Source organism: Plasmodium knowlesi (assembly GCF_000006355.2).
Source record: "Plasmodium knowlesi strain H genome assembly, chromosome: 11".
NCBI classification, from domain to species: domain Eukaryota; phylum Apicomplexa; class Aconoidasida; order Haemosporida; family Plasmodiidae; genus Plasmodium; species Plasmodium knowlesi.
The window spans coordinates 1,228,874-1,253,674 of record NC_011912.2 but is presented as its reverse complement, the minus strand read 5'-3'; the positions used below and the strand labels follow the sequence as shown (position 1 = coordinate 1,253,674).

General features: G+C 36.9%; 7 protein-coding genes across 7 annotated transcripts; 5 read left to right on the top strand and 2 right to left on the bottom strand.

Annotated features, from left to right (window-relative positions):
* Positions 1-5,974: 5,974 nt before the first annotated feature.
* Positions 5,975-6,841, top strand: PKNH_1126300 (ribonuclease H2 subunit A, putative; the record flags this gene model as incomplete). Its single annotated transcript, XM_002261402.1, has 1 exon — positions 5,975-6,841. The coding sequence occupies one exon, from the start codon at positions 5,975-5,977 to the stop codon at positions 6,839-6,841; it is 867 nt and encodes a 288-aa protein (XP_002261438.1).
* Positions 6,842-9,809: 2,968 nt separating this feature from the next.
* On the top strand, positions 9,810-11,291 carry PKNH_1126200 (hexokinase, putative; the record flags this gene model as incomplete). The annotated part of the gene is made up of 1 exon (XM_002261401.1): positions 9,810-11,291. The coding sequence occupies one exon, from the start codon at positions 9,810-9,812 to the stop codon at positions 11,289-11,291; it is 1,482 nt and encodes a 493-aa protein (XP_002261437.1).
* Positions 11,292-13,463: 2,172 nt separating this feature from the next.
* Positions 13,464-14,537, top strand: PKNH_1126100 (conserved protein, unknown function; the record flags this gene model as incomplete). The annotated part of the gene is made up of 2 exons (XM_002261400.1): positions 13,464-14,257; positions 14,483-14,537. 2 exons carry the CDS (start codon positions 13,464-13,466, stop codon positions 14,535-14,537), a joined length of 849 nt encoding a protein of 282 aa, XP_002261436.1.
* A 142-nt stretch (positions 14,538-14,679) lies between these two features.
* Positions 14,680-16,804, bottom strand: PKNH_1126000 (conserved Plasmodium protein, unknown function; the record flags this gene model as incomplete). The annotated part of the gene is made up of 7 exons (XM_002261399.1): positions 14,680-14,722; positions 14,866-15,002; positions 15,103-15,157; positions 15,328-15,461; positions 15,628-16,062; positions 16,242-16,400; positions 16,745-16,804. 7 exons carry the CDS (start codon positions 16,802-16,804, stop codon positions 14,680-14,682), a joined length of 1,023 nt encoding a protein of 340 aa, XP_002261435.1.
* Positions 16,805-17,820: 1,016 nt separating this feature from the next.
* Positions 17,821-19,640, top strand: PKNH_1125900 (CPW-WPC family protein; the record flags this gene model as incomplete). The annotated part of the gene is made up of 9 exons (XM_002261398.1): positions 17,821-17,917; positions 18,163-18,186; positions 18,308-18,363; positions 18,498-18,514; positions 18,710-18,837; positions 19,026-19,056; positions 19,164-19,239; positions 19,369-19,452; positions 19,596-19,640. The coding sequence occupies 9 exons, from the start codon at positions 17,821-17,823 to the stop codon at positions 19,638-19,640; spliced, it is 558 nt and encodes a 185-aa protein (XP_002261434.1).
* Positions 19,641-20,279: 639 nt separating this feature from the next.
* Positions 20,280-22,037, bottom strand: PKNH_1125800 (conserved protein, unknown function; the record flags this gene model as incomplete). Its single annotated transcript, XM_002261397.1, has 1 exon — positions 20,280-22,037. The coding sequence occupies one exon, from the start codon at positions 22,035-22,037 to the stop codon at positions 20,280-20,282; it is 1,758 nt and encodes a 585-aa protein (XP_002261433.1).
* Positions 22,038-24,093: 2,056 nt separating this feature from the next.
* On the top strand, positions 24,094-24,363 carry PKNH_1125700 (anaphase-promoting complex subunit 11, putative; the record flags this gene model as incomplete). Its single annotated transcript, XM_002261396.1, has 1 exon — positions 24,094-24,363. One exon carries the CDS (start codon positions 24,094-24,096, stop codon positions 24,361-24,363), a length of 270 nt encoding a protein of 89 aa, XP_002261432.1.
* Positions 24,364-24,801: the final 438 nt, after the last annotated feature.

The window sequence follows — 24,801 nt, the reverse complement described above, 5'->3', positions numbered from 1 at the left end:
GTCACTTTTTTTTTTTTTTTTTTTTTTTTTTTTTGTATTTCCTCAGAGGAATCTGATCAACGTAACATCCAAAGATTGGTAACAAATATACAACTGCAAGTTTGTGTGTACGAACCTGTTGACCACCTCACTTCAGAGGCTACACTTTAGTTCATAAAAAGTTGTTCAAAAAAAAAAAAAAAAGAAAGAAAGAAAAAAAAAAAAAAAAAGGCACTGAAGAAGCGAAAGACACGCAATTTAGACATGCATACATATATTTACATACAAATAGTATGCTGCGTATGCCTGCATACAAATTAATATAAAATCAAGTTAGACGGCATATCATCCTTATACAAGGGGATATGCTCCTACATAGCGTAATGCCAAGTAGCACTTATTACAATTCTAAAACAACACAATGCGTTCAAGTAGAATATATCTCGCTTGGAGCCCGCGTAAGAGTACGTAGGCATAACACCTGGTGGCACTTATAAAACTAACTATATGTGTTCGTTTTATGTTTGCACAAAACGCAACACAAAATAGTGGGGACACACTTTTATACTATGGGTATATAGAAGATGCAATCCCACCTATATCATCAAAATATTAAACGCGAGAAAAAAAAATAAAATAAAAAAAAAAATAAAAATAAAAAAAAAAAAATAAAAATTGAGAAGAATAAAAACTTAATTTGTACGTATTATACGAGTGCGCTTATATGGGGTTCATTATAAAAAGGGGAAAACTCAGTAAAGCCAAACCTTCTAGCTTTCAAGGCTGAGTTCCTCTACACACGTGGAAAAAGAGATAGTGATCACTCAGCGGTACACATAGGCACTCGCATAGAAAGCTATTCATATACGAAAGTACAGTTGGACATAGGTCTCTGCGTGAAAAATGAACATGCTATTCTATAACCAAAACGGAATGTGATACGACGGATCCACCGTTGCACATATATAAGAAAAACACGTGCGGACAAATGGCCAGAATTAAATAACCCTCATGCGAAGGGTTCTACATTAAAACGGGCTTAATAAAATAAAAAAAATTTAAATAAAACTTAATTTGATTACATGAAGGAAGATGTTAATTTTTAGATAAGTACACAAATGCGGTTAGCGCAGATACTGCACAATATGTTGGTCCTAAGGAAGGAATATAAAAAAAATAAAAGAAAAGAAATAAATAGACTGGATTTTCGGCGGAGGAACACAAAACATATGCATCTACTAAAATGCTACACCGTGGGTGTGCGCTCTTTTATGCAACGTGTATGTTTGACTATGCATCTGAAAACGGATGTGCATAAGAAGACTCCATATAGGAATAAGCACAGTGAGCATATCTATATACATAAATACACATGTGCATATTCACAGGCGAGCATGTCTCTGCACACTGTGGTTTTACTGCAGACACACATACGTGTGATGTGAAAAGACGCATGTCTCAATGTGAGATAAAGTTGAATAATTAGAAGGGGTGCATCAGCACAGAAGGATGATCACAACAATGAATCGTATAATTCACGAAGCATAAATGGTGGTTGAATAAAGAGAATGTCTTAGTCTTCTCTACTCTCTCACCTTAAATGTATGTTCTCAAATGCATAGGCATTATTAAATGCATCTCAAAAAAATTAAGCGTGCAATGTGGGAAATTACATATGAGTATCTGGTTAAGGCGCATATGGGCACTTATGTAACACTGCATAGTAACTGCTACGTGTGTGGGGGGTGGTCGCACATCATGCGTTCGTCCTGCGCACCGACTCTCTACCTGTGCATGCAAACGCACATATCGAGGTGGCGGCTACTTTGGCGCAGGCAAACACTGCTGTGCGAAAAAGCCCTCTTATTTAACATGACGTGAGAACGGCGACAAAGGGCTATAGGAGCCCGCGATAACTACTCGAATGTAGCCCTAACCGCTAATGCAATACGCCACGCCTTCGCACATGAGCATATATATATTATACACTACGCACGACTATGTAACAATGTATATAACACATACGTGAACACTCCAAAAGGCATATACCACGTACATGGCATTATTCGTTATGTTCTTATATATATATATATGCACAAGCCGCTGTACATCTATGTGCATATAATATTCTGTGATTTTTTTTATTTACAAAAAATTATAAAAAGGAGAAAAAAAAAAAAAAAAATTAATATGAACAAACAGATCAAATGTACAAATCGAAATCTAACGACGGTAGTATAAGCATATAAGAAATATATAAATAAATATAAACATATAAATATATATACATATATATGGTTTTATTTTATAATTTAATAAAATCGCAGAATGAATGTGATGGAAGAAGGAACTAACTTAGCTTCTATTATATATATTACTAACTTTTTCTGTTTTTTTTTTTTTTTTTTTTTTTTTTTTTTTTTTTGGTCAAAGGAAAAAAAAAAAAAAAAAAAAAAAAAAAAAAATCAGTTGGCTCAACTACTTGTTTTGGATATAGTTAGATGCAAATTCATAGATGTACAATAACATATCCCATAAGCTCAGATTTTTTATAACTCTAAGGTTAACCCCGTACATAAAAAAAAAAAAAATAATTAATTGTGCATATTTTTAATGATGTTGATATATAGCGCATTGGCATGGTTACGCTAATGGGTAAAGGTTATATAAAATTATATGTGATATGTACTATAATGGCGTAGGCATAATTATATGAACTTATTATTGCGTTAGCACTACATAGAGGACGTAATTTAATACATGCAAGAAAAGTCGCTGTGCCTTTATTTTTTTTTTTCCTTTTTTTTCTTGGCGATTCTACCAAGTTAAGCAAATTGGGTTTTTTAAGGAAGGTGCGTGTGAGAACCCTTTTAAGTTTTTGCGCGAGGACGAAAAAAAATAGTTATGAAAATGGGGGCATATTATAAAATATTATGTATATGAATGGTATAATAATATACATACCTATATATATAATGAGTATAATATTTTTTACGTTAGGGGCATTTACTGCCTTCTGCTAAAACCGCCGAGATTCGCTGATATATTCACCGCGGCTGGACGTGAATCTCGCGCGGGTCTGTGTACATATATATATATGTACCAAACATTTTTTTCTCGCATCAGTAGCAGGCTGACCTTCGCTTTATATATAAGTACACTGTATAGCACAGAAGCGGTATTATGCATATATGTACGTGCATATTATTCACGTGCGTATATACTTATTCTGCAGGCGCAAGTGTTGCAAAAGTCTGGGGTGCACGAAAAAATTGTACCTCAAATTATTTATATAGGTAAAAAATGAATATTTGTATAGATCAAAATATATCATAACATATGACATTTATGGGGGATGGAATCGCCAGCGACGGGCAAAAGCGGCAGCTAAAAAATGTAGCAGCACTTTATACGCATATATATATGCGTATATAGTACATTATTATATTTAGATATGGAGTGGGCGCGGCAAAATTAGCATTATGCCAATTTCTGGACTAGGCGAGGTTTACCCTCTATTTATAATATGAAGGTACAGAAAAAAAGAAGGAAAAAGTTTGATGTTTTTTCCGCTAATGAACCTACACATGATTCTTCAGCGAAAAGGTACATATATATTTATGCATTAGTGTTATACGTACGATCACTCTGCGTATATGTGAAGTTAGCAGCAGTCTTATGCTTATTCTTCTACATGTTTTTTTTTTTTTTTTTTCTTTTCTTTTTCCACTCTCACCTGAACGGTTCATATAGCTAGCTATTTTTTTTTTTTTTTTTTTTTTTTTTTTTTCGCTTAGTTTTACGGCTATTTTTTTTTTTTTTTCACATGCCTTTATTAGTTCTATGAGACTATCGAGTTGGCACTTCATCTGTGTGAGGGATATGCGTTTCAGAGACATCTCTTAGCATGAGCTTCCTTCTTTTTTGTGCCACTTAAGTAAAACTCTGACGCTGCACAAAATTTGCAACTGCGGTTTTGTTCACTTCCCTTACGCGAATTTGTCTCCACTTGACAGTTCTCTTCGCTCACTTCGTGAATTTCATTTTGCGTATTGCAGAAGGGGTGGGTTGTTTATCCGCCTTGTGGGGGCGCTCTATCTGTTTACCTATTGGGGGAGCCTTATTTCCATCCCTTCACCCCATTTTTTTTTTTTTTTTTTTTTTTTTTTTCTCTCTCCCCGCCTTGTTCGTTCATGCAGCTGTGCCTCTCCCAAGTAAGTGAACAAGCCGTCTCACAAACGCAGAACTAAGGAACGCCTTTTTTTGTTGTGAGCCACAGTTTGTTTAATGTCGTAAGTAGGTTGGTCCTTCGAGCGCTTTTACACGCCTGCGTCGTAGCTTTTCCTTTGTTGTAGCATCTTCTTTTAGTTCAATTCTTCACGCCTGGTTTTATTCAGTTTTTTGTTCTTATTTTATATTTTATGATGGGTCGTTCTCAGGGGAGAGTTACGCGCTTTGTAGGGGTGTAATTCCTCCACCTGGTTGTGCGTGGAACTTGCAAACATATACGCATGCGCATATCACTTCACATTTAAAAAAATAAAATATAATAAAATAACGTTCAATGGCTATACTATACCTTAAGTGGGAAAAAAAATATGCATTTTCTTATGTCCACGGTTAGCACACATATAACGTCACATGCGGAACAAATGTTTACATTACCCTCCATGTGAATTATGTACAAAAGGAAGATAACAAACTTGGAACCTTTTTTATTTTTTTTTATGATAAAAAAAAAGCAAATTTACAAAATGTTTTGCCAATTATATCACGTGCACAGAAAAATGTGCGACATCCATGGCGGGGCAATTCGTTTGGGGGAGTTCCCTCCAAAAACGTGCAACACGCTAGGTACCACTAAAAAAAAAGGGGAACAAAAAAATTAAAAAAAAAAAAAAAAAGAATTTCTCCCTCATTGTATAATTATTTGTTCACTTCCAACATTGATTGACCCATGCTCCCGTCTGGTACCGTCGACCTTTCCAAATGTGTCTCCTTCCGCATGTAGAACCGTCTCAACCGTTTCTTCCTCCAAATGCGCATGCATTCATGGTAGGCACAGCAGTAAATGGCGAACATAAGAGCGAGTCAATTTAGGAATAATAAAAAAAAAAAAAAAAAAAAAAAAAAAAACTCCTTTCAGCCGTATGTCCAACTTCAACCCGCGCAATATGCTTAATGTCTCTTTGCTCAAAAAAAAAAAAAAAAAAAAAAAAAAAAAAATGCTACATATATGTGCGATCAGTTATACCTCTGTTTTGCAGTTTGAGAATCGCTTCACTTTATGTGAAGCAACTCAGCTAAAGGCAACTTAACCCGATGCATTTCCACATGGTTTGTGTTTTCCTCTTTTCGAGATTCCCTCTTGAAGAGGTTCATTTTAAGAAATAATCATCGCACCATTGGTTGATCCTTTTCCATATTCTTGCCAAGGAATAAGGAACCAGGAGATCCTTAAGACTACTCTTCCGGGCGCCACCATTTCATAAGGGGAAATATATTCACTTCAGGAATATAATGCAATGGCTGGTTAAAAGGTTTCGCTAATCTATTATAATTTATTACCATCTCGCCTGACGTTCCTGCAGTTGGCACCTTCGTTAGTGTGTGCCATTCGCCTTCCTTTCGCTTTTCTCATTTTTTTTTTTTGTTTTTTCTGCATCCACCCTTATTAAATATGCAACGCGAGGGGGGATGCATCATTTTTTAAATAATTTTCAAAAAGTGTAAAAAGAACTAACAGGCATGAGAAGTGTGTGCGTGTGTGAGCATATGGTAGTGTACTCTGCTCATGTAAGCTCTTCCCCTTTTTCTACCTTCCATTGTGTTCCTCCCTGCGGCATCAAGGAGGAGAGGCTGAACACACACCCTGATAGCCATTCCAGGGGTACCTCCCCAAAAAGACCAACCAGGTTGAGTAAACAAACCACTCTCCTGCACAACAGTTGTGCCATACAGTTCGCATATTTTTAGCTGATAATTCCTCCTAATCATGGAACCCCTCATCATTGACAATTTGTATAAATTTGGAGACGAGGAGGTTCGGCTAGGCATCGATGAAGCGGGAAGAGGACCCGTACTAGGGCCCATGGTATATGCAGGATTTTACTGTAACAAGGAACATGAAAAATTACTAAAAGAAATGAAAATTGACGATTCGAAAAAAATAAGCGAAGCAGACAGAGAAATGATGTTCCACAAATTAAACAATTCAAAGTTGCCATTTGGATGGAGGATACATGTGCTCATGCCACAAGACATAAGTGCCAAAATGTTGAAAAAACAAAAGTATAATTTAAACGAAATTTCTCATGATACGGCAATTTCGATCATTAACCATGTTATTAGTAGAGGGTGCAATTTGACTGAAGTTTTTGTAGACACCGTTGGGAAAGCTAATGTGTATGAAGAGAAATTGACAAAATTATTTCCACATATAAAATGCACCGTCAGGGAGAAAGCTGATTCTTTATACCCAGTCGTTAGTGCTGCATCTATATGTGCCAAAGTCACACGTGATTTTCTCATAAAAAAATGGAAATATGAAGAACCGCTAGTTAATATTGATAAAGGCTTCGGATCTGGATACCCTGGAGATCCAATAACAAAGAATTTTCTAAAAAATAATTTCGATTCCGTTTTTGGCTTTCCAAGTATTGTCCGCTTTAGTTGGTCCACTGCTGACAACATGTTGGAGACTATGGGTGATCAAATCGAGTGGTACGATGACATCGAAAATAATGACTCCAGAGCGATAAAGAGGAAAATGCCTTTTGATTACAGCAAACTGCAAAAACCGTTCGTGCAGCGTTCTGTCTTTTACTCCAAGGTCGGCTTAGACCTGGTGGAGAATTTGTGAAGAATCCTTTAACCCACTGTGTGCGTGCAGAAATCCGGACAAGAAGTATACATGTGCGAAACTTTTATAAAAAAAAAAAAATTCACCCCATGCACCATTTTACTCCTTTTAAATGCCCACATAAAGGCTATTTTTTTTAAACCTCCCCAAATAACCTTGCTAGGAAGATGCCCCAAATTGAAGGAGAAAAAAAATTTACTGAAAAAAATGGGATCACTCATGATGGAACGCTTTTTAATTTCGGAAAAAATATACCATTCGTCACTTTCTTTTCTCTTTTTTTTTTCTTTCTTTCTTTTTTTTTTTTTTTTGTCACCCCGATGCGTGTGAACCGCCAAAAGGTTCCATCTCATCAACAGGGATTCATCCACCATGCTACAATTTTTACATCTCTTCTTAGAAAAAACTTAGCACAGTTTGAGATAACGAAGAGCGAGAGGCTCCTACGCCCTGCTCCGGCTTGATTTAAAGGAAGCACGCATTCATGGGCGGCACTCCCCCGAACGGGGACAAGCAACAAACAGTCGCTAAATGGAAACACGTAACGCCTGCAACGGTGCTGGGGCAGTCTGTTCAGATGGGTTGAGAAATTGCAAAATAAAATTGTGCCCCGTCTGGTGAAGTGTAATTAATATTATGAGAGCGTTACATGGATTACCTGCTTAAAAGTTTGTTTTTTCCATTGATCTTTCACGTTTTGCCATTTTCAATACGTGTGATGGTGACAACTATGCACTGGCGACCTTCAGGAGGCGCCTCAGTTACCTCTTACATATGCGTGTACATATACTAAATCATCCACATGGGGAAGATATACACTTAAAAGGAAGGCATACAACACACGCTAAACAGTAGAGGATGAAGGAAACTGTAATATGGTGATTTGATTTCTCATATTATCCTTAGAAACCGCTTAAATGAAAAAATGTCCGCCTCCACACTCACACCCAATCCTAATCAGGGAGGGGGGGGTAAACATTAAGTTGATTCTACGGAGAAATAAAATAAAATAACACTCGTGAGGTCCTCTTTTAAGAGGGCTACGGATGCAAGCCCTATAACACCGGTGCAGGGTGTAGAAATGGTGTTTGGCAAAAATGCACCAAATTCACACTAGTGCATTTCCAATTTGACAGAGCGTAAAGATAAGAATAGCGAAATTTTGCAGTTTCCCTTAGGGTACACCCATTCTTTTTTTTTTTTTTTTTTTTTTTTTTAATTCCATATCAAGTTTCTCTTTTGCATATTTGCACTGGTATACACTTTTCGTTGGGGCAATTCTTTTCTCGCAGTTTCGCCTCCACATCGCGAGCACCGACGACATTTACCTACGAGTAGTCAACACCTGCGCGGAATTATAAGAAAAAGGAAAAAAAAGTGCATAGCTGTGTCACACTTTCTCAAAATGGGCATTTTCCCCTTAATATTATAAGTTGGCAAAATATAATTTTCGCCAACACTCACACTTTATTTTTCCATCTCGCTACAATTTCCCTCATATATAGTTGTCTTCCATCGAATATTACACTAGTATGACAGATTTTTTTTTTTTTTTTTTTTTTTTTTTTTTTTTTTCGACTTTTGAGCACGATGAAGAAAAAATAGCTGTTTTTTTTTTTTTATCCCTTCCATTAGTGGGCCGGAATACGTATAAATATTTTTTATAATATTATTTATACGCACAAAGTTTTGCGTGCATGCTTGCGCTCAGTTCCTTTTTTCTTCCTTTCCTTTCTTTCTTTTTTTGTTTTTTTTTTTTTTTTTTTTTTTTTTCTTTGACACGCCAAAATGGATCATGTTTGAGGATATTAAAACATATGCGCATTTTATATATGCATACAAAGTGTGGGTGGGTATAATAATACCGTCCTGCTCCACTGACCTTCTCGTGTGATATATAAACATTACTCGATATAATAACACATGGTATTCCTTTACTTTTCTTTCTTTTTTTTTTTATAATTTCTTTTCACCTCCCCCTTGGTAAGCATATTTTAAAAATTGCCATTTTTTTTCATTTCGACCTTTTTTAAAAAAAAAAAAAAAAAGGATTTTCTTCTTCTCCCGCTGTGACTTTTAATTTTTTTTTTTATTCCCCTCAGTACTATTGCCGACAAATTGATGAAGTTAATCCAATTCATACCATGCACTTACCTGTAAATGTATACATATATATATATATATGTATATAAGCAGTTTTATGTATAGTATATATTTCAGCACCTCCCACGCGTTTGCACGTTGTTGTAAATTAAATTACCATTTGTGGACTTCCATGATTTTGAAGATTTTATATACATTCACCAAGTAGCCCATTTAGCCATTTATTTATAAGTTTACGTTGAGATACACGTTTATACGGTTGAAAAAATTGTGTGGCGAAAAATTGTTTTTTGTTCAAATTTTTTTTTTTTTTTATTATATAGAGCAGGCAAATCGTTATCTTAGCTTTTTATTGTACGGAAAACGGAAAAAAGAAAGAAAAAAAAATAAATAAACATTGGTATGTATGTGCCATGTATGGAGCATACCTTTACATAATTATCGAATGAAGAGCAAATGCGACGATTATAAATGTGACTGACTCCATCTCTACACTCGAAATGCCAACACGATGATATTATTGTGCACGACGATCACCCCTTTGCAATTTTGAGTAATGCATATTTTTCATTTTTTTTTTTTTTTTTTTTTTTTTTGCGCTAATTGTGTATAAGCTTCCCCATTTTTACGTTGCCATTGTGAAAACACACCATATAAAATAGCTGTCAGTTTTAACCCTCCACCGGTCAGTACCTCCACGTTTTTGAAGGTCCCGCCCATATATATAATTATATACCTTCACCTATATTCTTCCTTGTATACACACATTCCTGTGTGTCCACTACGCGTATGTACACACGCAGTTATCAGTTATCCTACCCCGTAACCTCCCTCCCTGTGCGCCGCCCTACACCGAATTGCCAAAATGAGTTACTATAACTTAGAAAAGGACGACACCGTGTACTATAAATTAGACACCATCAAATGTGACATTCCAATTAATGAAGAATTACAAGCAAGGATAAATAAACATGTCAACCAGTTGCGTATTACTTATTCCACATTGGAAGAATTTGTGGACAATTTCGTGTATGAATTAAAGAAGGGATTAGAGGCCCATCGTAGACACCCAAATTTATGGATCCCTCATGAATGCTCCTTTAAAATGCTGGATTCCTGCATTGCGGATATTCCCACCGGTCAGGAAAAAGGAACCTACTATGCTATCGACTTTGGAGGAACAAATTTCAGAGCTGTACGAGCATCCTTAGATGGAAATGGGAAAATAAAAAGAGACCAAGAAACGTACAGTTTAAAATTTACAGGAACATTTTCTCATGAAAAAGGCTTATTAGACAAACATGCAACTGCTTCGCAACTATTTGATCACTTCGCTGAGAGGATCAAATATATTATGGGGGAGTTTAAAGATTTAGATAACCGTGAAGGAAAGAATGTAGGTTTCACGTTTTCATTTCCATGTACCTCTCCATCCATTAATTGTTCAATCTTGATCGATTGGACAAAGGGATTTGAAACAGGCAGAGCTACAAATGATCCCGTTGAAGGTCGTGATGTGTGCAAACTAATGAATGACGCTTTTGTAAGATCAGAGGTACCAGCAAAGGTTTGTTGCGTAGTTAATGATGCGGTTGGTACACTTATGTCCTGTGCTTATCAAAAAGGAAAAACAACTCCCCCCTGTTACATTGGAATTATATTAGGAACCGGATCCAATGGATGCTATTACGAACCTGAATGGAAAAAGTACAAGTACGCTGGAAAAATTATTAACATAGAGTTAGGCAATTTTGATAAGGATTTGCCCTTAACCCCTATCGATCTTGTCATGGATTGGTACTCAGCTAATAGGAGTAGGCAACTTTTTGAGAAAATGATTTCTGGGGCCTACTTAGGAGAAATTGTCAGAAGGTTTATGGTTAATGTTTTACAAAGTGCATCATCTGAGAAAATGTGGAAAAGCGACAGCTTCAATTCTGAATCTGGAAGTGTTGTACTAAATGATACTTCCCCGAATTTTGAGGACAGCAGAAAAGTAGCCAAAGCTGCATGGGACATGGACTTCACGGATGAACAGATATATGCGTTACGTAAAATTTGCGAGTCTGTTTATAATCGATCTGCTGCTCTAGCTGCTGCCGCAATAGCTGCTATTGCCAAAAGAATTAAAATCATCGAGCATTCGAAATTTTCCTGTGGTGTAGATGGCTCTCTCTTTGTCAAAAATGCATGGTACTGCAAAAGGTTACAAGAGCATTTGAAAGTTATCCTGGCTGACAAGGCGGAAAATTTGATTATTATTCCGGCTGATGATGGATCGGGAAAGGGCGCAGCAATTACCGCAGCTGTCGTTTCGCAATCTAGCAGTATTAAACGTTTACCCTGAGGGATACATCCCCATTAATAATAACACAGAGTGTACTTTTCTACTTCGTAATGAAGCATCCCAGAAGAGGACCCCTTAGCGAGGTATTCTAATAAGGCCACGTTATGTCGCTACGCTACATCAACACTGGCATCGGGCGCGCCGATTAGCAAGCAGACGCTTGGCGTGCAACTTTTTTTGCGACCACGCTACTTATTACTTACTAGGCACCTATCCACATTTTTCACACGTTTTGACATTTCAACTCGCTCCGTGAATTGCCCTCCGGGGGCCCAAGTACGAGCAAAAGAATCGTCAAGCAAATACCCCGTGAACGTGTGTCAGTTTGCACCTTTAGCGTATGCGAATTTATATTTATACTATCCATTCTTTTTATGCCTTCCTTGTTTTTTTTTTTTTTTCTTTTTTCTTTTTTCTTTTTTTTTTTTTTTTTTTTCTTTCTTTTTTTTTTTTTTTTTTTTTTTTTTTTTTTTTTTTTTTGCGCGAGTACGCCATATGTCATCCCACCACGTCTCACTGTTATGATGTCGTTTAGTAAGTACACATATGTTCATTTTCCATTGCGCTTATGGATATGTTGTATTTCCTCCCCCCCTTTTGCACACACCATTGGGAGTAGTTTATGAAATTTGTACCATTTATTTATTTTTTTTAAAATAATCATATGAGTTATTTAATTGGTACATATTCTACACATTTTCAAGGGTTTCTCCTGAATACAGTTGAACATTTACGTGGTTGCATATGTTATCATTACATTTTATACTGCATTGCTTTGCGGTATGTTTTTCACTTTATGCTGCTATATTTAGTTCATTCCACACCATTCTTGAAACTTTTCTCCTTTCGCCCAAATTATTTTTTTTTTTTTATTTTTTTTAATTCATTTTATTTCTTTTCCCCTCTCAGTTTTCCCCTTCATCTTAACATGTTTGCGATAATTAATGAGCCGTATACATCATACGTATGCATATTTATAAGCATGTATGCTCACTACAAATTGTATCCTTTCAGTTCACATAATTAAAGATACCCATATTAAGAAGGAAAAAAAAAAAAAAGGACAAAATTTTATTTTCTACATGTCTGTATGACCATGCAATATGAACCCCCAATGTTTCATATTTTAAATGAATAAGCTTTCTAATACTAGGAAGTTGTACACATCTAAATATACATACATGGAGGTATGAACTATATGGGGATTCACTTTTTCTAAGGAAGAAAAATTACCCTCTTAAAGTGTGTAACATGGAGCATTAAATGTACACCATAGGCAGCGCCATTTGGCTAGCCAAAAAAAGAAAAGGAAAAAAAAAAAAAAATAATAAATAAATAATGATAAAATTATGAACAGTTCATGCAAAAACAAGAGAAAGTTAAAATATTCTCTTTTTTTTTTTCCCCCACGAAGAGTTACAATTGTTACGTAGAAAGGTGGAAAAAAAAAAAAAAAAAAGCGGCCACCTGTGCTTCAATATGAGTAACCTCTACCATACGAACGATCTTATAAGCTTATCTCGCTAGGGTCACATCCAACTGATAAGCCATTTTAACACATTTGCTCAGTATTCCCTTTACCATAGGAAGCCTACAACTGTGGTGCACATGTCAGAGAATGCCCACTCACATGTTGCACTTGGTAAATATATTGAAAAAAAATGTTTGCTGTGAAAATTAAAAAGTGTCCTTTATGATTTTACTTTTTTTTTTTTTTTTTTTTTGTTGCGCTGCATATGCATAGCTTGCATTCACCGAATGGACCAATTTTTAAAGTCGCCATTTTACTTTTAAGTAATCATTGGTGTATTCCCCACATGATACACATTACCCACTGACATTTTAAAAACACAGCAAAATTTGTGTGCGTCTGATGTTCGCTTCCTTCCAACTGAACCAACAAAAAAAGTGCTTCACTTCCTTGCAAACCGCAACAGTGAAAGGTTAAAATAGAGTAGTATAATGTGAGAAGAGATAATAGCACCGCAACCCCATTTAAATACCACGGAAAATAAAGTGATACCAAAAAAAAAATGCGTAAAACATTTTAATAAGAGATAGGGAAGGAAAGGCGAAGCGCCCCTGTTCCCAGTATGTAATTTCCATTTGAATGTTTTTTTTTTTTTTTTTTTTTTTCTCTCTTGCACGTTATTCAAATTGCCTTTTCCGTAAATGCCTCGAGGGGGTCACAAGGGAGGTCTATTCCCCGTCAGTGGAATGAAATGGGGCATGAATGAGCGAATCAGAAAGAGAGGATTATATCATAATAGAAGAGAAGATATATTAACCCCAAGATGGGGATATCGATATGAAAATAGGAACAGGAGCTATTTACCAGATGGCAGCTCCAAGTCGTTTGATGTGGACGTAAGCAGAGCTTGGCCTGCTGAAAAGAAACAATGGAATTATTTTTACACAATTAATGAAGCCAGATATTTATGGCCAAGTATATGTGCACACAACCCTAACATTAAAAATTACATTTTGAACATGTTGGAGAATAGTGAAAATAGACCCTTCAGTGGAATTGGACTGGAAGAAGTTCAGAATGAACGCAGGAGTAACAGAAGTGATTTCCCCGTTGGTAGCACTTCCTCCAGTAATAACCAAAGCAGCGGAGTGTATGGGAAAAACACTTATTTAAGCAAACTAGCCAATGAATTTAACAACTCCATTTTCCCACAAATTGAAGTTAACCTGAGTAATAGCCAGAAACGACAAAGAATACAAAAGTTGTATGACATTATACGGGAAGAGAATGTATGGAAAACGGTGCAAAAAATAAAAACTGCTCAAAGCGAAAATATATTCCCCTATGTGGATGATAATGCAACATTGATTAGAGAATTGCCCCTGGCAGAAATTTTGTACACGAAAAGTAACTTGCGCTTGAAAGTTAGGAGGCACCCCAAATGGATGAATGTGCAGTTTTTGAAGAAAAAAATAAAAATCCCCTACCTGTACAGGTACTTGTCTCGAGAGCTTCACCATTTGGCCGCCTGTGCTAGTTGCGTCTGTTGCTTCAGGGTTCACCCACCTGGCTCGGCTTCGTCGAGTATTGAAGGTGCAGTGTCTCCACGGTGGACATATTTGCAACCATTTGCTACCCTTTTTATTAGCCCTCCTAATGTCTCTAAATTTCTCCTGCTTTAAAAATGTACCACCACACACGCTTTCTCCCCCTTTCACAGACGAAGAATAGCAAGGGAGGAATTACAAAAAAAAGAGTTTGGCTCGTTTTTTTAAATGTGTGAGCGGGAAGAACCAAGTGGAGCATAACAATAAAAAAAAAAAAAAAAAAAAAAAAAAAAAAAAAGGATAAGATATGCCATATTATATGGGTTCATTCAAGTTTGGTAGCGTGGGTCTAGGTGGAGAAGAAAGGGGACTACTCCTTTTTAAATTCTTGGAGTATCATTTTAGCGCGTTCCCTGCGGAAGGATGAAAGGACCAGACGTGAGGCTGCGCACCATAAATGATATGGTTAGATTAAATGCACACAACGCACATGTCTAACGGTTCCTAATGTTTTTTTATCTATTCTTTCTTTTTTTTTTTTTTTTTTCGCTTATACCTTCTACATTCCTGTATGGTCTTGATTTTGTCCTTTCCCTCAGCTACAGGTTCTTCTTTGGTATCCCCCTCAGGTGCTTTATCTCGGTCGAGATTCTTCTCATCCAGGAGGAATAGAAGACTTAGAAAATCTGCAGACTGATGGAGGAACAAGAGATATTTATTTTAGCCGTTTTGGAGTAATTATATATATATATATATAAATATTTTTAGTGCAAAATGGTTTTACGAAAAGTACCGTAAGGTTTGGGAATGCGCCATTGTGGAAATTCTCGTCAGGCATTATTCGTTCCCTGAGGGTGGGAGAAAAATATATATTGGGATGGTGGAACGCTGACATCTTCATATTTGAGAAAAGCGTAAATGAGTATAAGCGTTCTCCAACATAATAATTTTTAACCAATGCAAATTAGGCAGCACGGTATTCTGTTCAACAAGGTGATGGCGCTGCGAGGAATCTTACGAGAAGTAGGCATATTCTTTGGAACCGTATTGGAGGTACTTTAGTTTTTCTATACAGCGCATGAGAAGTCGGGCAAAATATATGGGCAATTCCTTCTTGGAATGAACAATTTGGTTAATCAGATTGTCCATTTCCTGAAAAAAGAGGAGGAATAAAACGTATGCGCAGGAGATGAAAAGCGATTGGTACTTAAAAGCAAAAATGTACAATTTAAAAAAAGTCAGTACATTCCTTGTGGTAGTTTTTTTTTTTTTTTTTTTTTTTTTTTTTTTCCTTTTTGCAAATGTGTATGTGTATTACGAGTAAGTCTTCAGTTCCAATCGGTTTTTCCTTTTCAATCTCTTTTACATCTGTCTCATCATCCGATTCCATGTATTTCATAAAAAGCGAGGAGTAGGACTGATCCTCTCTTTCTTTTTTTTTTCGTTTTTCCCTTTCGGAAAGTTTAGCTTTCATATCATTTGCATCTTTAATATTAATTTTTTGTTTTTCCCTTAGCATGTTATCTTTGACTTCGTTGCTAGTGACTTTGTCTTTTTCAAGTTTACGCACATGTCTAAACAGACGATGTAAAACCGTGGGAATGGAATTGGGGTGGTCATCAATTAGCCTCCTCTTTGTATTCTCCTTAACGAGTTCGTAGTACCCATGGAGCGGGTGGTCTACATGCAGGAAAGGGAAGTTTATCAGGACATCATTGTTTAGTTTGAGGTAGAACTCTGCGATGTCGCCTTCCTACAAAGGAAAGAAGGAATGTGGTGGTTTGTGTGTAGGGTTGTCGGGGGAGAGAGATATAATATAGGTGGCCGTGAACTGTGCACTTATGTATGAACAGGCTCTTCGAAAGCTGAACCGTACCGACTAATATTCTACACATGCCAATAAATGTACACACATGGAAGAACACACCTTACCGAATTTGCAAACATAGCCGTGTACTCGATAATCATGTGTTCACGCAAACTTTTGGGAAAATATATGTTCTGATTGACCCTTGGAAGGTACGAAGCGAATATATCTTGTTCATTTTGGTCCAAACAGTCGTTGCAGTTTTCGCTTGACGTGTCCTTGGTCTGCAAACGGAATAGAAGATACATCGCAACGTTTTTTTTTTTAAAAAAAAAAAGAAAGAAAGAAACAGGTTCTTTCTCTATTATTGCACTATACCCCCAGTTCTTTACTTGTTCATTCTAAGATATACAAAATGGCCATATATGCCACTTCGCTTTAGCGTACTGCTGGTAGGAATAGGAGGATAACCACTCGGGGCCTCACAAATGAAGGAGCTTCACTGGAGGGGAATCTCTGCACAGTTGTGTCCACTGCTATGCCGAGATAATGCCGTGAATATACCCTATATTTGCAACCCCTGCGATATGTGTACCTTTTGCTTGTTTGTGTTTTTCGCCTAACTTACGTTCACATAATTTAAATGGTCCGGGGGTGGTTCACTCGTGAAGTACCTCCTCTTCTTCATGGTTGCTTTCTAATGCGCGGGCACGTGGGCCAAACAGGAGAGGCAGAAAAAGAGCAGGAGGGAGAAGCTAAGCAAATTGTGCTGTGCATAATCCTACCATACCGTAGTAACAGAAATGTGTAAACTTTTTTTCTTTCTCTCCATTTCGTTCCATTAATGTGATGAAAAAAATTAAAATTTTCCGATAACTGGAGGAACTAGCTTCATTTGAAGGGGAATAATTCATTTCATTTTCAGTTGAATTTTTTTTTTTTTTTTTTTTTTTTTTTTTTTTTTAGCGATCCAATTGGGAGAAAAAATACATAGAAAGGAAAAGCAGTTCCCGTTTTTCCTCCAAACTGTAATTATACGAATCTACAAAGTCCATTTCTTCCTTGATAAAAGGTTTCTTCAAAAAAAAAATTTGTCAACGAGGGGACAAAAAGTAAATCTGTTCGCTACCTCCCCATGCCTACACGTCTTTGCTTGTTCACATATGCTCGTTCAATTGGAGATGGAAAAATGAAAAATATTTCCATTTTTCGAACCTGTATTTTTGTGCACAGTGGCATAAACTGTTTGAACAGAGTGGCGCCTTCATTTCGATGAACTCATCCGGGGTCTACTATTTTTTTTTTTTTTTTTTTTTTTTTTTTTTTTTTAAACCCCTAATTGCAACTGTGCCCCTTTTGGACTAACCCCCATTTTGTATGTACACCGGTGTGCAAATAAGCTTTGCAGAAATTATGCTAATGTGAAAAAAATAAATAAATAAAATAAACTACTTTATATTTCACAATGGATAAGAATGCATACAGGTAAAAACTGCTTCGTCCGCTTCGTTTGGGGCATTTCCTCTGGCCATACGCGCATAGGAATGTGTAAAGATGTGCATGCAAATTCTCACACTATTTTCTTCCCTCCCGTTGTTCTATCAAGCCTCTGTTAAATTTAACTCCTTTCACCCCAATCCGCTTGGCTTTACTCTATTTGTCTTTTCCAAACCAACAGCTACTTTTTTCAATTTTTTTAGCAAAATGAGGCAGTCTTCTTTGCTCTTCTTATCCTTGTTTGTTTTATCATTTTTTAATTTTTCGGATTGCATGCTTCCATGGACGAAGAAAAGAAAAGCGGGTAAAAGAAATATGGGGAGCATCAACATGCAGAGGTCTACCGGGACCTAGCGACAACCCATGCTGCAATGGGACAAAATGGTGCAAATAAAATGATATTTAACAAGTTATTTCATTTTCTAAAAATAGAGGAACTTTCGTCTCCCCCCGTGCAAGTCGTTTGACTGCAGAGCAACTGATACACGCTTAACACGAGCAGAATAATGCTGTTTTTTTTTTTTTTTTTTTTTTTTTTTTTTTTTCTAGTGAACCAAATGGGAATCATCAAAGGTGTGGTCTTATCTTGACTGCTCCAGTTCGCTTCTCCTTTATGCTCTATCAAGTGACATTCACCAAAAGCTCAATACGATGATCCATCACCATTTTGACCGCTTTACTTTCTTTCCTAAAGATATGTCACAGGAGCTTAGGGCTAAGGCAGAACAGCTTCCAACGCCAGAGGATATAGTATGCCACGAATTTTTTCTTCTTCTCGAACTGATACATTAGAGTCGCAATGGAAACGCTTAGAAATTACAAATGTGTGTATCCTCCTTTCCCTCTTCACATTCATTAACAAAAAAAACTTTTTTTATTTTTAGTCAGCCAAAATTCACAGGTAGGAGTTAATACAATGTGCCCCCAATCCCCGTGTCTGAGCGAAAAGACGCAAAAGATGAACGTTCTGTTTATGGGAGGAGCATCGGAGCGAGTGTCTGCAGCATGTATGTCCTTCTTCACGGGTGCATTCCCTCATGGACGCCCCTTTGCCACCTCTTTATAACAATTCGCCCCCTCTACAAAAACACACCAGAGTAGATAAGGAGGTCATCGATAAGTTAAACAAAGATATCATAGAGGAAGAAAATTTAGACAAACACAAACCGCATGTCTGTCAGGAACCCGAATATGAGAGGGATTATTCCTATTTATGTCCCGAAGGTTAGAAGGACGAAAGAGCAGCTAGCCATTTTGTCATGCTTCACAACTGCTCCGTCGATTTGGATTCAACACAAAAGTTGGAAAGGTTACAAGTGACTTTGCGTTCGCCCAGTTAGACTGTCACAATTGGTACAATTTTTTTTTTTTTCCACCCCCATTATGCCTGCTCCACTTTGGTTCCTTCTCAGACTGGGTAAAGAACTCCAACAATCAGTGCTGGTAAGTGGAGGGGGGTTTAAATGTACACATGTGTACTGCACATATACATATATATATACATATATATATATTTACATGCACAATTCGGTGGCGGTATTTCCTTGCAGGGGTATGGACTACGATGGTCATTGTGAATCGCTAAAATATTTCCAAGATTATTCTGCAGAGGAGAAAAAAGAATTTGTAAGATTACACCTGTATGGGGGGAGGAGGAGATTTAAGATAGTATATCCTCCCATTTTTGTGTCGTCTAAAAAATGATACCTGGGCACTTACAAATTAGTTGAAATTGTTCCTCACTGGACACCCCAGGAGATGAACTGCTGCGTCCTGTGGCCTAAGCTAAAAGATGAAGGAATGAAAGGAGCCCACAAGAAGGACCTCCTAAGGGGATCGGTTAATCCTATTAAGCACGAACCACTGTTGTTCCATATGTTGCTTTGCTTTCGCGATTGATTAGTGCGTTCATCATAACATATGAATGTCATTACACTCTTTCCTTTTCCTTTTCCTTTTTTTTTTTTTTTTTTTTTTTTCAGATAAGTTCAAAGAATGGGTTAATAATAAAACCGAAATATTTGTAAAGCGGGGGGAAGGACACACATGCAGAGGCAGGTCTAACGCGCGCAAGTTCGCCAAGGGTAACCTCATCCAAAGGGAAGAAGAGAACGAACGAGCTAAGCGGACAAGCCAACTAATTGTTTATGTGTATACCATTTCATTCATTTAAGATGGGATGGAAGTTACCCACTCCCCTTAACCTTTTAATGGACACACATTTGTAGCAACTTCAATTTGTTGTTTTTTGTTTTTTTTTGTTTTTCTTCACACCTGCGTGGGGAAAATGAACGCAGAATTTTCCCTTCTACCTTGCGTCATGGTGGAGGTGTTAAGCGGTCGATTACAAAAAAAGTTGTTAAGCCTTTATGCGACGCGTTTCCGGTTGCCCCGTAGGGAGAAAGTTCCTGCACTATATAGCAAAAACGCTCATGCGCAAATGTAGCTGCTCACAAATGGAGGCATCCCCTCCCGTTTGCGCAAGAATGGCCAAACAAAATTTTACACATTCAAAGTTGGGATCAGTTACCCAAGGGGGATGCAAAAGAATAGCTGTCGTAGGGGGGAAGGTAGGGAAAAACACAAAAAAATGATAAAAAAAATGATAAAAAAACTATCCTTGCGGACAAAAAATTGCATTTCGGCGGAACGTACACACGAGCCGGTTAACTAAAATTCAGCTTGAGGTTGATCTTGGGCTGAAACTTGAAGAAGGGTACCTTATCGCCCTGTTGCTGCACCTCGGGGGAGTCCCTATCATTGAGCAACCCAAAGACGAATGTCAGCATGCCCAAGTCGTAAATAAAGTAACTCTGCAAATTTCCGTATCCACTTTTTCTAACGAGTGAAGTCAGGGTTAAGTTAAAATTAAGCGACGGATTAAACCACTTGTTCCTCTTGGAGAGTCCTTCTTGTGCCATTTTTTTCTTCTGAAATAATTTCTTTAAAGGGCTCTGATTCAGTTGGAAATAATTATGTAGGGCCTGTTCAACCTTTTCACCAAACTCTTCTTCAAATTCTGTAATCATGGAGTTGCTAAAAATGTCATTTTCTTGATTAAAATATCCGGCTGGAATTAACTTATTAACTTCATCCTTAAATGTCTTAACTAGCGATTTTTTTAATTCTTCAATTTTGTCGTCTTTTCTCCCGAGTATATCCTTGTCCCTCTTACCAAGTTGTTCATTTAAAATGGCATCTTTCCCTTTTTTTATAATTTCTTTTTCAATCAGGACGATCTGCTTAACTATTTGTTTACGTATTAATGATAAAAATCGCTGCTGCAATTTTTCGAAAATAGTGTCTTTAAATTTGGTGCCCGTTTGTTCAAAAGTTAACATGTGAAAAAAGAAAAGCAAATTTTTTATCAAGTCGGAAGAAATCTTACCATAATTTTGAATAACCTTGCCCTGAGTTATTTCCTTTTCGTACTCGTTAATTATTTCATCAAAATATTTTAGCGTCTTGTTGTATGACTCTTCAATTACGTAAATATTGTACACACACTTCTCGTTGAAGGCGCAGAAATTTTCAAAATTTCTCATGTCTTTTATCAGATTTGTTAGTTTATTCACGAAGAAGGTGTACTTATTTATGTTGTTTTTTTGCAAAAGGGAAATGCCAACTTTGTTTTGCTTCATTAAGTGAATATTCTTCAAATTAGGATATCTTTCTTTTAACTCCTTGGTGAAATGTTCATACGATATATCTTTTTCCAAGTTTATTTTTTTTTTCCTCCAACTCGATTCTCCATTTATTAACACAAAATAGACATGTACATTTTTTCCCTTCTCATTCAGTTGCTTTAAAAATATTTCCACCTTCTTTGGTAAAGCAAAGGTAACTATTTTTTTCTGTTGTTCTTCTTGTGTCCTATCCTTTACATAATCGTTTTTCTTTTCCGTGGCCTTCTCCTGCTTCCCACTGTTGTGGACTTGGCTGTAGTGTATGTCCTCACTAGCCAATGGCACAATGACGCTATTGGTCGACTCAACAATGAAATTGATTAATTTTCCAAAATCATATATGGTGGTAACAGTATCCTCGTAAAATTCCTTGTTCTGTAACAAGTCCACATCCAACACCACGTTCAAGTTGTTATTTTGGTCCTTCCCAAACCACACGTCAATTTTCTGTTTAAATCCTAAGTTAATCAAATTGTTTCTTTCAGCCGATATGTTGAATAAATTTTCCAGAAATTTTCTTTTATGGTATCCTGAACTTCCATAACAGGAGAAAACATATTTATTTTTAATTGGCGCATTTTTATCTTGTATGCTATATTTCTTCAGTTCTCTTATTTTGTCCGTGTAGTCGTTACTGGACAGGAGGTTAATGTATTCATATTTCTTTGTGGACTTGGCCTGGAAATTCTGTGCGCAAAGGAGAACCAAGAACAAGATGACTACAAAGCCCCTTACCATTGCAGAGTTCGCGCGCCAGAGCGACGGCGTGTTCCTTTACAAACCGCTATACGGGCGCCTCCATATGGAGTGCAAATGGGCTACTTCTATATGTGTAGCGCCGACCAGGGGCGCCCTATTTTTGATAAACGATCGATGAGCTGCGGCTAAAGTGCTGCTAACTTGAGCTAACCGCCGATAATATTTTTCTTTTTCCACTCCGCAAAGCCTGGCAGTCAGAAATTGCCGCAAATTATTTCGACGTTAAAACCGCAGAGATGAACACCCCTTCTCTCCGCGATTCCCTTGGTAGCTACATCATACGGGTTGTTTTCTTTCGAATTTTGTGTGCTCCTTTTTTGCCGCAAAATTTTGCATTCCTTTTACTAATAATTTTGTGTGCTTTTTTTTTTTTTTTTTTTTTTTTTTTTTTTTTACCCTTATACCTCCTTCCGCCACATGCAAATAATTCATACGGAGCAGAGCGGCCAAACCGTCGTAGGGGGACTTTGTGAAGAAAAGCCTCTACATTTTTATGAGCCTGCAAGCAAGAATCGCCACGGATTTGCCAACCTATTTAAATGCACCCACTTATGCACCAACGTTTGTTAGCTTATGTGAACATGTGCACATCTGTAGATGTATGGCATCTCCCTCCCACGGAAGTACAAAAACAAAAGATACTGCACAGCATGCTTGGAGAGAATACCTCTCATCTGTTTCCGCTTCCAAATGGGGAAAAGGTGACAAGGAGTGGGGTTCACAAGTAGACATATACTTATTGCAAATTTGTACCGTTTTACATAAACATCAATTCGATAATTAGAACAAGTTTCCATGGTATAATGGAGTTTCAAGAATTTGTCACCATTTTGCGGTTTTCGCTTTTAAGCAATGCACACCTACGTGTTTTTTTTTTTTTTTAAGTGTAATATTTTACAACTCACCGAAAGTTGCAATCGTAGGAGGAACTTCTACTGACAGGCTCCTCAAACACGAGGCTTAGTGTAACACGTTAGTGAACACTGCAGGGAATAATGAGAAGTGTAGATTTTTCTCTACAAAGAACAACTCCCCTATATGTTATCAGCAAAGAAGACATAACTCTTTGCTACTCCCCTTGAAGCCCATTTTCCTAAATACTGAACATTTCTTTTACACCGACTTTATTTCATTGCATTTTATTTTTGGCGAAAATAGCAAAAATAGTTATCTCTCACTAACCGTTCGAGAAAAAATTTGGCATAGCCAATTTTCCCAGTGGAAAAAAAATTCAATTCCCCCCTTTATGCGAGAAAGAAAAAAAAAAAAAGAAAAAAAAAAAACGTTCTTTAAATTAATCCAAATTTCCCTTTCTAAAAGGAAAATGTGTATCGAACAGTGTGGCATTTGAAAGGCTCACCTGTATGCAAGCAAAAGGCATGTGTGTAAATTGCACCACTCCCTACTTTTGAGTAACCATTACATGTACCTCCAAGTGGGCAAGAATTCGCAACTATCCGTCCATCTAGTAATAATGCAAAATTGCATAAAATTGGAGCTCCCTATAAAGAAGAGAAATAAGAAAAAGAAGAAAAAAATAAAATGATTCATGAAGTGGTACATATTGTAAAAATAAAATGTAAACGTTGAAATAGCATCATTTTGTAAAAAAAAAAAAAAAAAAAAAAAAAAAAAAATCCGGCTAAAAATAAAAATGAACAGCTCACCGGAAATTTTTTCCAATTATGAAGGAATGTCACACGTATGAAATGCTATTCTGTTTTTCTTAAAAAATGTTTTCTCTTTTTTAACACATTTTGAATGGAAATTTTACGAAAAAGAGAAAGAGGATTCCATATTTTTTAAATGCAGAGGAGCTGGGGCGTATATACTATATTCGTGTACGCGCCATGCGTGCCAAAGGAATAATCAAACGAGCAAACCGACGAACGAACAAATAAATAAATGTACACATGCGAATACACACATGTGCATATTTCCTCGTTTACCTGTGCATGTGTTATCCATACATGTACACACCCCTCCACTTTTACGCGCTCACGGAAGTGGAAGAGCCCAGAAATAAACCCCGAAAATGCCGAAAGTTACCGTGAAAAAAATTCACGCAGTTGCCAAGTGGAAATGGATTGGGTCATCTGTAGACAGTGTGTGTGCAATTTGCAATAATGCCTTGGAAAATACTTGTACGAACTGCATAAGGCCAGGAAATAGCTGCCCCCCTGCGTTCGGAAAGTGCGGTCATCATTTCCACCTCCACTGCATGGAAAAGTGGATGCGGCAAAATAAATTTACATGTCCATGTTGTAGGGCAGACTGGTATTACGAAACGCAAGAATTAAATTGACGAATGGGGGAGGCGCAGGAAGAAGAGGAGGGCGAACGATCCATTTTCTTTGCTACTGCGATAGCAGCAGCGGCTGTTGACGGTTACATCACCGTTTTAATTGCATTCAAATGTGTAGGAATGCATTTTGGCACCCACATTTTACGCAAGTTTTACCATTTTAAATTTAATTCTTTTATAATATTTTTTAGTTTTTTATTTATTTATTTTTTTTTTTTTTTTTTTCTTTCCCTTCGAATCTTTTTGTGAACGAACTGCAGCGTACACCTGTTGACTTATTCCCCTTTTTACATATCTTTACCCCAGATGAGATAAAAAAGTATGAACATGTCAGCAACAAATTTGATCGCGTCCCGACCAATTCTTTTAAAGTTCATTTTAAAACTGTGTTGCAGCTTTCGCGTAATATTTGTTCATCCTTAATTTTGTCCTATTAAG